Here is a 15,982-nt window from a genome sequence, read left to right on the forward strand (position 1 = left end):
CATAGCTTACAACAAAAATTAAAATGCATGTTCATTAAACATTTTCCTTGCATACGTTGATGTTTGAATCAATAACATATTAAGAATAGATAATCCTGAGATATGTTCTATGCTGTATATATGGTTACTTGACTTTCTCCGAAGATATTTCGGGTCAAATTTGAATTTAATCATTATGGTTATCACTGTTATAGGTCGTGGGGGGAATCATATATATTGAAATAATTCAAAATAGGTTTCCTCGATAAAATCATGCTTTTTAGACAAAACGAAGTAACAACAACGTGTTTGCTTCCAAAATTAGTATAGATAACGATTTAAGCTTTTTCAAATTCCTTTTACAAAATGCATGCTTCCCCTCTTAATACATGTTTTTTCTCATCTTTTCAGCTGTTCAGAGTAGGAATTTAAACCATGAAGTAACTTAGCGATCGGCGACGAACAAAGAACCTTACTCACCAATACAGGTATATCTGATCCGTGCATATTTGTAGGTACCAGGACACGGATCTCCGGTCACACTGTTACTGGCTGTCACCAAACAGATGTGTTTATAATTACAGAGGTTTCTGTATCTCTCCAGAGCTACCGAGGAGGAGCAATTGGTGTCTGTCAAGGGCTGGTTCATACCCGAACACGTGATTTGATCTTCTCTGCCATAAAATGCTTCCTGGATGTTGAGAACTTTTCCCACAGGGCATTCAATAGTATATCTCTTTCTCTCACAGATGATGACTCCTGTACATGTGTCATGAAAACACAAGAAAGTGCAACAACACTTTATAGATATCTAAAGTTATAAAACATGATTTTTTTTACACTTAGATATATTTAGACTTTCTTATTATAATAATGCATACCGATTTTACATTTTATTGGTTTATATCTTACATAAATGATTTATATTCTAAGCAAACAAATCCTTCACTGCTTACTTCAGCCCCGTACACAGTACATCAGCCATACAACATACAATCTGCATTAGACACTTGATATCCCCGAAACTCAGGATAACGCAGCAATATACATATTGTACTGTTCATTTTATAAGGTAATCGTTGTGGTAATTTCGGACAATGTTATTAAATCAGTTAATTCCTTTAAAAGTTATATAATCACAGCAATGATATATTGTTTTTGATTGATATGGACACACACACTTCATCAAACCAACCAGATTTACTGTTTAATTCCAAGATTCAATAACGGCCGTGGAGAATCCATTAGGTATCCGTCATGTTCGAATTATTTTCTAATTCGCCCCTTCAATATAGCCCTTTCCCAAAACATGAGTTATGTCCCTTGTCACACCGCTCTCTAAAATCTATTGCGCATGTCCTGAAGTAGTGTCATTCATTTCCGGGAAGTGTCACTGCTGTGTATTACCCACGTTAGGCTTACTAGCACAGCAAGATTTCCAGCTAAACACACTGTTTGTAATGTAACGATAGAATGCCAACCAACCAACGTTACTGCTGCATATGCAGCAACCATTCTAGTAAATGGGACGGTGACAGAAAAATCAAGTTACACAGATTTCCATCCGACTTGAAACTCCGAAAGATATGGATACAGCGATGCCGATTGGTGCGAAAAGACTTTAACTTCAAAAGTTACGACAGTACGAGGATTTGTTCGGATCATTTTGTGGGGAAATCGGGGCCAACTCATAAGCACACTGTACCATCGCTGTTTCCGACCAAGACTTTTCAAACTTCGGTAAGTTTTATAGCGTGTTAATGGCTAGATAGATGGGTATCAAACATTGATATTTTATGGCTTCACATTACTTCTACTTCGTTTTTTTTTTCGAAAAAGTCGTGTGTGTTATTAACTTAATAAGGCAATAAAACACAAATTCAAACTGAACAAATTTAAATCTGATGGACAAAGTTGTCAGAGGAGATGCAAAATAAACTCCATAACGTATGCTTAATTGACAATATCTTTCAATGGCCGTGTCTTCATTCTATTTTATTCTTTCATAGCAATGGATTCACATTTTGCATTAATATAATTCTGTTCAGCACTGTTTGTCAGTTATATAACTTCATAGATTGCCTTTTAACCAATGTTGTAGGACACAAAAATACATATATTCTAAAACTTAAATCAAAATGTTTTTAAAAGATTTTATTCACTAAACAAACTTGACAACTATAATTTTGAGCTGAGTTCCCATCATATAATTATTTCATATGTAGATTTGTTTATTTGTATTTATTTCTTGCTTTTGACTAAATATCCTTCATCTATATAATCTAAATAGTTTCATCTTAACTTACATTGTAGATATTTTTATTTAAATATCAATCGTGTCACATTCCTTTCTACAGTATCACAAATTATATCTTTAATTTTCAATTGATTTGAAATAGTTTGTCAATTGAGATAATTTGAGGTGGACTAGCATTACAACCATTTGAAAAAAAATGTGAATCAGTTTTGCAAAAGGAAAAGGTATTTTTAAAATTTAAATCTAAATTCCAGAGTATTTGCATATCAAGTTATATTGAATTTCCTCTTTACTATGTTAATTGTTTCTGCTACTGACAATTTTATTCTCCAAAAACATCTATTCAGGGCTTGCTTGATATTGTAAGAAATAAAATTGCTGACAAGCATATGTATTATTAAACTCACAATAAAAACTAGCAAAATCAATTTTCATTGGTTTTGTTTGTTGAAATCTGATTTTAACCTGAAGTGTTATATAATTTAATTTGTTATGTTTTTTTGCAAACTATGAATAGGTCTCATATGTGTATTTATTATAATAAAAAATACCTCAATGCTATATATTTACCATATATGGTTATGAATGTATATAAATTAATAGAATTGCTTAGTGTCAATATTGGTTATATTGTTCTCAAAATATATAATGTTAGGGAGAGATAAATCAGTTGCATAAATATGGCAAACAATTCACTAGTTGACCAAATAATAAAAGGAATGTCCAGATGGCCTCTTATACAAATTGCAGAGGAAAAAGATTAATTATTAAAGTATATATTTTATTGATTTGTTTGATTGGAAGCTGTTTCAGACTTAAACAATTTCAAAGTCATGGGGGCAATAAGACCATAAGTTACTGTATCATTTATATTAAAACTTTAATTCAGCTTATGTGAAGAGAAGCCATAACAGCTGGCTTCATTGGTACAACTACACAATGACACACCCCTCTGAGTTAATTAGGGTCAGGTGTTCTGACCTGCCCTACCTGGTGACTGGTATTACCTAATCATCCTTTGTTAAGTTCTTGAGTGGTGTCATAAGGTTGTGGTGGGGTTACTGATAGCATGGTAGTTTTGTGGTCAACAATTGCAATACCCTTGTCTGTCACACATGACTACAGGTAAAACTATTCCATACCTGGAAGGCCAAACAAAATTATAGTTGTGTTTCTTAATACATTTTTGCTCCCTAAAATATGGTATATAGGAAAACATTTTGATGCATTTTCTTTTTAGTTCAATCTACTTTTTAAACCAAAGCCTTTATCTTTTTAGCCCACCATCATCAGATGGTGGGCTATTCAAATCGCCCTGCGTCCGTGGTCCGTCGTCCGTCCCTCCCTCCGTCCCTCCCTCCGTCCGTCCGTCCGTCCGTAAACAATCCTTGTAATCGCTAATCCTCAGAAAGTACTGAAGGGATCTTTCTCAAATTTCATATGTAGGTTTCCCTTGGTGCCTAGTTATGCATATTGCATTTTGGGACCGATCGAAAAACAACATGGCCGACAGGCAGCCATCTTGGATTTTGACCATTGAAGTTTGTTATCGCTATTTCTGAGAAAGTACTGAAGGGATCTTTCTCAAATTGCATATGTAGGTTCCCCTTGGTGCCTTGTTATGCATATTGCATTTTGGGACCGATCGGAAAACAACCTAGCCGACAGGCAGCCATCTTGGATTTTGACAATTGAAGTTTGTTATCGCTATTTCTGAAAAAGTACTGAAGGGATCTTTCTCAAATTTCATATGTAGGTTCCCCTTGGTGCCTAGTTATGCATATTGCATTTTGAGACCAATCAGAAAACAACATGGCCGACAGGCAGCCATCTTGGATTTTGACAATTGAAGTTTGTTATCGCTATTTCTGAGAAAGTACTGAAGGGATCATTCTCAAATTTCATATGTAGGTTTCCCTTGGTGCCTAGTTATACATATTGCATTTTGAGACCAATCAGAAAACAACATGGCCGACAGGCAGTCATCTTGGATTTTGACAATTGAAGTTTGTTATCGCTAATTCTCAGAAAGCACTGAAGGGATCTTCCTGAAATTTCATATGTAGGTTCCCCTTCGTGCCTAGTTATGCATATTGCATTTTGAGACCAATCGGAAAACAACATGGTGTTTTTTTCTGGGTATTACTGATAGAAGAAGATGTTTATTAAACAAAAATAAACCAAATTATAACTATCTCCATCTTCACCCATGCGTGAGAAAACAAATTATCTTGTGTCTATCGATCATGTCATTATTGCAGACTTTTTGTCATATTTTCAGGATTTGGACTGTAGTATTGAGGCATGTTCAGCTATTGTGAACACATCAGTTCCAGAAGTTCATGAAACAACACAAATCCGCCTGACAGAGGATGAAGCTATAGAAACATGTGCACCAAATGAATTGCTGGATTTGGAACTTTCACGCGGGAGTGATGACTTTGTTAGTGAAAGCGTTTCATTTGATGCTAATTCAAGCAGACTTGATAATTCATTACTCTTTAATGATTACTGTGGCAATGTTCTGGGATCCCATATTTCTAGTTCTCGGAACCAATCCTCCCAAACATCAGCATGTGCTGTAAGTGTTTCCACTCAGACAGATTCTGCACATATAGTATCAGCTCAAGTGGGAACACAAACCTCAACGAAAACATATAACAGTGTTGGAACACAAGTTGACAGACCAACTCTCACATATGAGGATGTGAAACGATCCAATGAGGATATTATGTTTTATACTGGGATTCCAGATGCAGATTCCTTTGAAGCCTTGTTCGACGAGTTTAAGGATGACCCTCAACTTAAGGGAAACAAAGTTAGTGGAAGACCTAGTACATTACGTTTGATAGACGAATTTTTCCTAGTTTTGATGAGGTTAAGGTTATGTCTTGTTTTAGAGGATTTGGCCTATCGCTTCAAGACCTCAACATCATCATGTAGTAGGATTTTCAATAAATGGATTGATTACTTGAATGTTCAGCTTTCCTTTCTGATTGAGTGGCAGGACCGAAAGAAAATTGATTTGACAATGCCAAATTCATTTAAGTCAAAGTACCCAAATTGCCGTGTCATCATAGACTGTACCGAGATCAGAACAGAAACACCGAGCTCTTTACAGCTGAGATCAATGCTTTACAGTGACTACAAGTCTCATATGACTTACAAGTCATTGGTGGGAATAAGTCCTAACGGTGTCGTAACTTTTGTGTCAGACCTATATAATGGTAGCATATCGGACAAACAGATAACCAAACTAAGTGGCCTAGTAGACTTGTGTGAGTGTGGTGATGCCATTATGGCAGACAAAGGTTTCTTAATTTCTGATCTCACAACACCGAAAGGAGTGCAAATGATTATTCCGCCATTCAAAAAGAAAAGGAAACAACTGACAAGACGTGAAGTACAGGAAACAAGACAAATAGCAAATTTAAGGATTCATGTGGAAAGGCAAATGGAGAGGATAAAAAACTTTAGAATATTACAGACAAACATTCCAATTACAATGGCACCACAAGCTTCAACCATTTGGAAAGTTTGCGTGAAACTAACTAACCTTCAACCACCGCTGATTAAAAAGAAATGAGACTCATGTTATATCAATCTGTGAATTTTATTTGACATTTCTACAATGCAGTACTAGCTCATGATCATTATTAAAATATATTGGATGTTATTGAGACTACTTTTTACTTATGAAGGCATATGACATTTAAAACTACCAGCATATATATATATTGTATTAAAAGGAATATTCTGCACAATTTCTGACTTTGTGTATTGAAGTACATAGTGTATACAAGTTATATATGTTTTGTGTAAATTTCATACAATTTACATTTTGAGTAGCATACATATATATATACAAGCTTTAGAGTAGAACAACATGATGTACATGTAATCATATATATGACTTTAAATTAGAAATACATGTTGCTTGTTGTTGGTTTTAACTAACAATAATTATATAACTATTTCATATTTTCACACTTTTGGTGTGCCCTTTTATTTCTATTCAGTAAATTTATTTTAAAGGAAGACCTAGCATACAAAAGTCTGTATACAGTGTACTATGTATGGTGGTTGATTGAGTAAAAAGTATATAAAGGTAAAGTCTCACCACTCTATTTCGTTATTTTCATTTTGTCTGCCATGTTACAGAGCAGTTTTAGACAAGTAGTTTTTTAAGGCCTATATAAACATATGTATTATATTTATGTATTGAGCTTTCTTTTGAATTTGTTACAAAGTAAATATGTCATATTTTGTTTGAATGTAAATTACTTAACTTATTCTAAGAGGTGTGTGTTTGTGTAGTCTTGGAGAGCTGTGAGATTGATAATGTGAAAGCATGTTGTTGAAGTGAAAGATCTTATATCTGTAGACTAGTGCTTTAATTATATTGATTCAATAGAGAAAGAGTTGATTAAAATATTCCAAGAGGTGTGTGTTTGTGTAGTCTTGTAGACTAGTGCTTTAATCTTTTACTGGTCAGAGAGAGTGCAATATATTGATTCAATAGAGAAAGAGTTGATTAAAATATTGTTGTAAGGTAATGTTTTCATTGATGCACTGTTAATAAATTTAATTTTATTGTTATACTTTTGTTTCTCATTAATGTATATTAAGTCTGTAAATTCAATTCAAGCTCATGGGCAGAACTGAATTCTGAAAGAAAACAATGATGAAATTTTAATGGTTACAAAAAAGATACAATTATTAATTAACTGGTAGATCATTCTTGAAATGAGGCTGAATGGACTTTACAAACATAATTATTAAAGTGGAAGACAAATCTGGAGAAGGAAAGCATATTTTATATACTTTAGCATCTAGTTGACCCATGAGTTTTAGCAATTTAAATTCATAAAAGAAAGGTTCTTTTGAATTTGTTTCCAATATTGTACAGACATTTAATGATTACACCTAAAAAAAAAAAAAACAATATGTTTACTGGATGCCCCAATACATTATTACTAGAACCATTTAAGAAACAATGAATGCAAATTGTTATCACCTTGTATTATACTGTTTAAATGTATGCAACATGTAAATATGCCCTAAAAATCTGAAACCGCGTAAAAATGCCCTTTTTTTTGGTCAGTAACCTGCCCTTTTTAAATCCTAGCTGGAACACTGTATATATATACATGGTAAACATGTATATTTGGAGCTGCAAAGGGAATGAATAAATTAAATTTTAATTTAGAAAGTGATTTATTTTTTATTATGTGACGGTGTGTATGTACTACTAGTGTGTACTATTTATATAATGCGACAATTGTGAAATTTCAATAAAATCAAGGAAGATTTTGTACTCAAACATTGAATCTCTTATCTTTTTCATGTCATATATTAAAAAGTATATATGTGCGCCATGTTATATTATTGTATACATAGTTTCAATTTGAATTATCATTTTTTTTCAAAAATGAATGTTCATAATATAAATGCTTCATTTTCGAACAATATATTATATCTAGAACAAGAAGAAAATTGTTTCAGTAATGAGATCATGATCACTTATGGGAAATATCTTGCCCATATATATATACATTGATAAAAATTCTACTGCTGATCATGACTGGTATATCAGTATATTCATGAAAACATTTTAAACTGTAATGTATGCAAATACCTATTTATAAAGGCAACTTAATTGTCAAATGTCAATACGTGCACTTTTAATAGCCATGGCATTTTGCAAAATTTTATACATTTTGCATACAAAGTTCAGTGTCACAATACTAGCTTATGGATCCAGGACAAAATCTGGGAATGGTACGAATTTCAGTATAATGTCACTGTCTACGGGTACAGAGCCAAGTCTCTTTTCACACGCTGAGAAAAAATCTCTGGTATCACATTTTGTAAATAAAACTTGGCAAGCTTAGACACCATGTTCAAACAGAACTGCTCATCATATTGGATCCTTTCCACTGTCCATCCCTTCAGAGTCCAGACAAGGAAGTCACACCACTTTCTGTTTGTAATCAGCATCTGTCCTTGCACTTGGTAGTAATATCTATGACTTTGTTTCAATTTCAATGTATCACAGGAATGATCAAAGTAGCAGAAAAAATCTGGATCCAACGCACATTGAGATGGGTGCTTAAATTTCCACTTTTCTGAAGCTGGACATTTGATCTCCAACACACCATAATCATCACAATCACATTTTGTAGAGTTTACCAACCCGTCTGGACTTGCTCCAAGGTGGGGGTACTTTGGATTAACAATCAATCCACATGTTTTGATACACAAACCATCACCCTTCACAGCATTTGCATACATCCTTCGCGCAACAGGTTCATGTTTGATTCCCCAATCACAATATTTACTTTGGAAGTCCCTGTAACCTAAAATGTTCCTTAAAGTACTTTCCGGTTTTGTGTCAGCTTTACACTTGCACACTGTACCAAAATTAGATGATGTTATGCGTTCTCTGCGAGCTTCATGCCACATATCATTTTGGCTTTGTCCATTTGTGAATTTTTCAATTCTGTCTGCATTTTCCACTGTCAATTTCAATCCAGTAAATCTGTCCTCAAAATCTTTCTTGCATTCCTCACTTTTCAAATCCATACGGTCGTGATACAGGTAAGGAACATCATGTAATTTTGGGATTTCCTCTGTTGGTTCATCAGATCCCTCGCCGAAAAATGTCAACCATCCAGCATTAGCACTTACTGGAGAACCCATCAGTCTTTTCTTGACCCTTTCAACATTCAAGGTTGGTTTGAATGATGTTTCCCTTGCATTTGAGATGGGTGACGGAGAAATGTCTCCCTGGGTCTTGACATGTCGATGGAATTTCATATCCTGCACTTTCTTGGGACTAAGTTTCCGCTTGCGTGGGTTGTTCCACTTGCACTTTTGCGATGTTGATGATAAAGTTCCATCTTTTTTCTTCTTGGTAATGTCCTCCAAGGCGTACAATAAGGCTGAAATGTGGTTGCAAGCCTCGCCAGTGCTGAAAAAACATGAAAATAAAAAAATCATGAAATTTCAGTACATTGCACATTTGTAGTGATATAATTTCAAAGGGTTATTACTTCGTTCATACATTTGCATTGGTACAATCTGTATGGGAAAATGATGATGCATACTTAAAAATAATGCATGTCTTTGTCGTAATTGTTGATACTTCGAACCGAATGGAGAGTTTTAAGTCAGTTTTTAGTGCTTCATATATATGAAGTATTTTGGTTAACCTTTTTCGAAGGTTTTGTCCCCCCTTTTAATTTTGAATAATAGATCTAGAGTAGACTCTAAATAACTTCATCGTAAATATCAACAATTCAGTATGAAATATCAAATAATAACATTGGATCACAAATAAATTAATTACATTTATGAAAATGATTATTATTGTTATTATTAGGTAAGGGAATATAAATAAGTATCATCCTTTACAATTTATAAAGCAGCTATTTATTTCACTTTCAGTATTAAATTAATGTTTTTTAACAACAAAAATTATCATTTTGGAGAAAACATGTAACTGCATGATCCAGCTAGTGTATAATTTTCATTTTTGTTTAAGGTTTAAAACTTTTTTGAAAAGTTGAACCAGTGTAAACGTTTTTGTCAAGTATATACATAAATCTACTTTAGTACTTACCCAGCAGTACAATTGCAATTTGCTGAATGGATTTTCCCAGATACTTTCGATAAACATATCCAAACTTCATGGTCTGGGTTTTCCTTCTTGTTGACCGTTGGAATAGACGGGATGACTTTGCATCGAACTATACCATGACTGCATTCCTCGGACACCGGTTGATAATGTACGGAATGCAAGTGTCTGTCTTCAAAGTACACTCTTGAGCGAAATTGTCTCGTTGCTTTCATGGTCAATACAAGATAATCATAGGTAGCACTGTCCGTAAAATCGGGAATCTCACTAACGTCCGAAGTCCAATTCTTCAGCGAAGATGGCTCTGGGATGATTTCACCCAACGGAGTTGTCAATTTCTCACGGTGACGAACATCGTGTTTGGTGGCGTCATCGTGTTTTGTATAATTGACATCGGTCAAACCTACTTTTCTAACACCTTTTGCTCTGTCAACCAATGCTGGTTTGTTGCCAGTCACGTACTGTCCATGTTTTCTTAAATATCCCTTCAATGCGGGCACTTTTAACGAGTGTAGTTCGTCATCCGTCAGGTACAGATTCTCCTTGTCTTCCTCCATATTGTAATGGCGTCGCACTTCCCGGAAGTAGTTTGGGTAACAGCGCTCGCAGCGGACAAGGGGGATAACTAATGTTTTGGGAAAGGGCTATACATGTCTGCTGCTAGAGTAATATACTCTAGATACTCTGGAGCGCTTTTCGTTGTCTTTCCCAGTAAGAAATCGTTTGCGACGTCAAACTATGGCCAATGGCAGTTATGTAATGGATTGAAAAAGTCTGCGTCCATTTACATTTGTCCTCTTCATTTTGACTTTAAAACACAACTGAATGTTAGTTTTCTGAGTTCTAAGATCAAAAAGTGTCTACAATTTCTTTTATGCAATATGAGCTTTTTATAAAACTAGACTCGAAGTATTAAGTTTTCCTCGTCAAGACTCGAACAAGTTCTCGGACTGGTTTATAATATATATTAACATGAAAGAATACCTCATTTAAGATCCTTTAGATACATTCATTCTACTCACCGTCTATCTCACAGCGCGACCCTATTTTCCCCTCCGGACAGTTGGTGCACACAATTGAGCCGCCTGAGGATCCACAGTGTCCACCATTACAAGGATCGCCATCACAACTAACAGAAGCTTTAAAAACAGTAACGAATCAGTACGGAAAGTTATAGCATCAGTACATGACGTCAATAACTGTCTGTACAGTAGGTGATATTGCCAATACAGCAAGTTTTAATATTTGTACAGTAGATTATAGTGTCAGTTTAAGAAGCTCTTGTATCCTTACACGAGGTTATACTGTCAATACAGGAAATTATAGTGTAAGTAAAGGACGTTATAATCTCATTACAGGGAGTTTGAGTTTCAGAACAGGTAGCTTAAGTGTCAAAACTGTACGTGATAGTGTAAATAGAGGAAGTTATAGTGTCGGTACATAACGTTATAGTGTCAGTACAGAATGTTATAGTGTCATAACACGACGTTATAATGTCAGTACAGGCGTTGATAAAGACAGTCAGAGACAGCTTACTTATATTAGTGGAGGTTTCGGTGATAATATTGTCTGTGACGGTTAAATGAAGTTATATGTTTTGAAGAAATAAAAACACAAAAAAAACTAAACATGAAATAAGATTTCGTTAGAGCAAAATATGTTTTAATTAAGAGAAAATAAGAATTCGAAAAACGATGTTTTAATTGAAAGTATTATCTTTAGAACATTTCATTAGTAAAAAAAAATGAATAATTTACATTCGGGAAAAATGAGATTTTTGATCGGTTTAATAGATAAAGAATTTCGATAAAAGTAATTATCAATTCGTTTAAAGGAAATGATATTTCGGAGAAACGTAGTAATGTTTCGTTAAAAGTGATATATAAATGCAATGAAAGGAAGTAATATTTCAAAACAAAAACCAAAAAAAATGCTTTAAAAAGTTCTTTTGAAAAAATTATGGATAACAGATAAGAAATTTACATCAGTTTTATTTTTGAAAATTGAAATATGATCAATTTCATTGCTTACAACAAAAATTCCAATGCATGTCCATTTAACATTTTCCTTGCATAAGTTGATGTTTGAATCAATAACATATTAAGAATAGATAACACTGACATATGTTCTATGCTGTATATCTGGTTATTTTATTTTTCCCGGAGTCATTTCGGGTCAAATTTGAATTTAATTATTATGGTTATCACTGCTATAGGTCGGGAGGGGGGGGGGGGGGTCATATATATTGAATTAATTCAAAATAGGTTGCCTCGACAAAATCATGCTTTTTAGACAAAACGAAGTAACAACAACGTGTTTGCTTCCAAAATTAGTATAGATAACGATTTTAAGCTTCTTCAGCACATCAAATATATACTATTGATCCCCGCTCAATTCCTTTTACAAAATGCATGCTTCCCCTCTCAATTTAAGTTTTTTTCTCATCTTTTCAGTTGTTCAGAGTAGGCATTTAAACCATTTAGCAACTTAGCGAACGGCGACGAACGAAAAACGTTTCTCACCAATACAGGTGTATCTGATCCGTGCATATTTGTAGGTACCAGGACATGGATCGCCTGTCACACTGTTATTGGCTGTCACCGTACAGATGTGTTTATAATTACAGAGGTTTCCATATCTCTCCAGAGCTACCGAGGAGGAGCAATTGGTGTCTGTCAATGTCTGGTTCATACCCGAACAGGTGCTTTGATCTTCTCTGCCATAAAATGCTTCCTGGATGTTGAGAACTTCTCCCACAGGGCATTCAATAGTATATGTAACTCTCTCACAGATGATGATTCCTGTACATGTGTCATAAAAACAAAAACAAAGTGCAACAAACACTTTATAGATATCTTAAGGTTATAAAACATGATATATTTGTTACACTTAGATATGTTTAGACTTTCTTATTGCAATAATGCATACAAAGTTTACATTTTATCGGTTTATATCTGACATAAATGATTGCTTGTTTAAGCAAACAAATCCTGCACTGCTTACTTCAGCCCCGTACACAGTACATCAGCCATACAACATACAATCTGCATTAGACACTTGATATCCCCGAAACTTAGGGAAACGGATCAATATACATATTGCACTGTTCATTTTACAAGGTAATCGTTCAGACAATGATATGCAATCAGTTATAATTTCATTAAATGTTATATAATCACAGCAATGATATATTATTTTAATTGATATGGACAAGCACTCTTCATCAAACCAACCAGATTTACTGTTTAATTCGGAGGTGCAATGACGACCTTGGAGAATCCATTATGTGTCCTTCATGTTGGAATTATTTTGTATTTTGCCACTAGAATATATTCTGGATACTCTGGTGTGCTTGTTATTGGCTATGCTAGTAAGAAAGCGTTTTCGAGTCATAATATGTGTAATGACGTAATTCTATTAATTGAAAAAGCTGCCTTCGTTTGTCTTCCAAATTTTGACTTTAAAACACATCAAAATATGTTTTTTCTGGATTATTCGATAAAAGTTATTTTAATTTTGTCTTCATGTTATTTGAGCTTTTATGAAACCTCGACTCGAAGAATTAATGTTTGCTCGTCATGACTCGATCAAGTTCCCTGACTGGTTTTCTATTATCGAAATATGAAAGAACCTCATTTAAGATCCTATGGAAACATTCATTCTACTCACCATTTTCCTCACAACGAGGCCCTATTTTCCCTTTCGGACAGTTGGTGCACCAAATGGAGCCACTGGAAGAATCACAGTTTCCACCATTACAACGATCGCCATCGCAATCATCACCAAAAGCTAAAAAAAATAGCAACGTGTCAATGTAGAAATAAGTATCAACAGAGGACGTCATGTTATCAATACGGGAGCTTATAGTGTCAGTTCAGTTGATCATAGTGTCAAAATTGTAGGTAGTAGTGTCAGTACAGTACGTTATAGTATCAATTAAGTTTGTTCTGGTGTAAATACGGGACGTTATAGAGACGTTAAAGTATAAGAACGGTAAGTACTTACACACTGCAACATACCGACGTAACATCATCTTCTTCACCTAACATTAGGTTTATGAAATGACCCTCACAATAACACACGGACGTGATGACCCTGGGTTATCCAGTCACCCCTCACTATAACATACGGACGGACTAACATCAGGGTTATATAGAGGTTACACGAGTGGTTGTTGGATATGGAATTTATTTCACACGAGTAAGTTATTTTGTAAAAGTTACAAAAGACACGAACTTTAGTGAGCTTTAGTGAACTTTTAAAAAAGAACTTACGAGTGTGAAATAAATTCCATATCCAAAATTCTCGAGTCGTGTGACCTTTTTCTACCACAATACTATCAGCTTGAATCAAAGGGAAACGTTGCCAAGTCTTATTTCGCGTATACAAATAAAGTGTACAGGTGACCGCCGAGACCCGGTGATGTGATGTCATTCGATTATTGATGACGTCAATAACAATTGCAGCTCGGGTCAGTGTTCGAATTCTTGTTCAATCAAAAGACCGGAAGGTCATATTCCACTAGTTGTATAAAACATGTACTTATCCAACAGTCAGCAGATTTATACAATGGCTTGAGAGTGGAATAACACAAGGTATTGTGGTAGAAATAATAATACCCCACAGTTACATACGCGCGTACAAACATCAGGGTTATATAATCACCCCTCACTGTAACATACGGACGTATTAACATCAGGGTTATATAATCACCCCTCACTGTAACATACAGACGTACTCACATCAGGGTTATATAATCACCCCTCACTGTAACATACAGACGTACTCACATCAGGGTTATATAATCACCCCTCACTGTAACATACAGACGTACTCACATCAGGGTTATATAATCACCCCTCACTGTAACATACAGATGTACTCACATCAGGGTTATATAATCACCTTTCACAGTAACATACGGACGTAATAATGTCTTATTGAAGGGAACGAAATAGATTATGTTCGAACTTAATCATTTCCCTTTTGATTGTGGTATAGGTTGTAGTTTTGATTAACCGATTTGTCATTGATATTCTGACTATAACATCTATATGTTTTAACCAATTCATTTCTGATTGATTTTAAATGCCCTAATAAAGTCAGATAAAATATTTTGAAATGTTTTGAACGATCTGCTTAAAGCTATTGAGCAATTTCCACGATGTTAAGATAGATTTGGCCTGAAAATAGAGCGAGCTACCTATATGAGTGAGTTACCTGTATGGGTGAGTTACCTGTATGAGTAAGTTACCTGGATGAGCGAGCATTGCCAGCATCAGCAGCAGCCTGTAGCAGTTCCTCATACTGACTAGGTATTCTGTATCTACTACTATTGTCACGTGACTTCGAGTCTCGTTCCCTGTAACATGAGACGTCATACTAACTAAATGATCATATAGTTACAAAATTCAAGAATATTAACGAGTTTCAGAAAACATTTTACCAGTATATTTCCAAAACCAGTGTGCTATAAAAATCCTCGAATAAATACCACCCTTATTTTTTTCAAAGTCAATAGAGTCAAATAGAAATAGTTCTTTGATGAAATTCTCCGGTTCTAGAAGAACCAGCGTAATAATTTGCCATTAAATGCATGCCATAGCGTATTCTAAAAGTCCGGCTCATGCAAATGGCATTTGACATAATTGGTAAAACAATATGGTTAAACCTACAATCTCCTAACCTTAACTAAGTTGACATCCAATGCACAATAAAAAAAAGATATTCAGTGGACAAAGAAATGCAAGAAACAGTAAGGTTAGATGATTTAGGTTGTTCCGATAATGGCAATTGAGCAAAGGCAGGAGTACCCCGCTCATGCTTTTATATGTCTGCCTTCAGAGTTCGTATATTACTATCACTGGTTTGTATCCAACTATCTATCAAAATTTGCTTCTCAGAAAAATCATTGTTTTGTCATCAAATGATCCTGTCCAGGGAGGTACATGGCTATTGGCTTTTTGTTTCAACATGGACTGGGATGACAACTGTTACACTGCCAAACTGAGTGACCTTTCTGGAAAATTCAATTCCATTTTTACGTTCCAGCTTTAAGTTGCGCTTCACCTGAGTTATGTTCTTCCTTGACTTTTACGTCTGGGACG

At 34.7% G+C, this 15,982-nt stretch overlaps 3 protein-coding genes across 4 annotated transcripts in view; 1 reads left to right on the plus strand and 2 right to left on the minus strand.

Annotated features, from left to right (window-relative positions):
* LOC117317555 (multiple epidermal growth factor-like domains protein 6) overlaps positions 1 to 15,982 on the minus strand; it is an 89,592-nt gene that overhangs the window by 64,050 nt on the left and 9,560 nt on the right. For both annotated transcript variants that reach the window (XM_033872378.1, XM_033872379.1), the window contains exons 2-6: positions 15,130 to 15,237; positions 13,545 to 13,664; positions 12,398 to 12,676; positions 10,898 to 11,014; positions 460 to 738 (exon numbers count right to left, since the gene is read on the minus strand). In XM_033872378.1, the coding sequence (XP_033728269.1) occupies positions 460 to 738; positions 10,898 to 11,014; positions 12,398 to 12,676; positions 13,545 to 13,664; positions 15,130 to 15,181 (847 nt within the window). In that variant the 5' untranslated portion in view covers positions 15,182 to 15,237. The remainder of the gene's footprint in view (positions 1 to 459; positions 739 to 10,897; positions 11,015 to 12,397; positions 12,677 to 13,544; positions 13,665 to 15,129; positions 15,238 to 15,982) is intronic.
* On the plus strand, positions 1,268 to 6,835 carry LOC117317557. The gene is made up of 2 exons (XM_033872382.1): positions 1,268 to 1,719; positions 4,518 to 6,835. The coding sequence occupies exons 1-2, from the start codon at positions 1,453 to 1,455 to the stop codon at positions 5,820 to 5,822; spliced, it is 1,572 nt and encodes a 523-aa protein (XP_033728273.1). The 5' UTR covers positions 1,268 to 1,452; the 3' UTR covers positions 5,823 to 6,835.
* Positions 5,831 to 10,888, minus strand: LOC117317556. Its single transcript, XM_033872381.1, has 2 exons — positions 9,861 to 10,888; positions 5,831 to 9,209 (listed from the first exon to the last, which is right to left on the minus strand). The coding sequence occupies exons 1-2, from the start codon at positions 10,430 to 10,432 to the stop codon at positions 8,045 to 8,047; spliced, it is 1,737 nt and encodes a 578-aa protein (XP_033728272.1). The 5' UTR covers positions 10,433 to 10,888; the 3' UTR covers positions 5,831 to 8,044.

This window comes from Pecten maximus, chromosome 19, assembly GCF_902652985.1.
Source record: "Pecten maximus chromosome 19, xPecMax1.1, whole genome shotgun sequence".
NCBI lineage: Eukaryota > Metazoa > Mollusca > Bivalvia > Pectinida > Pectinidae > Pecten > Pecten maximus.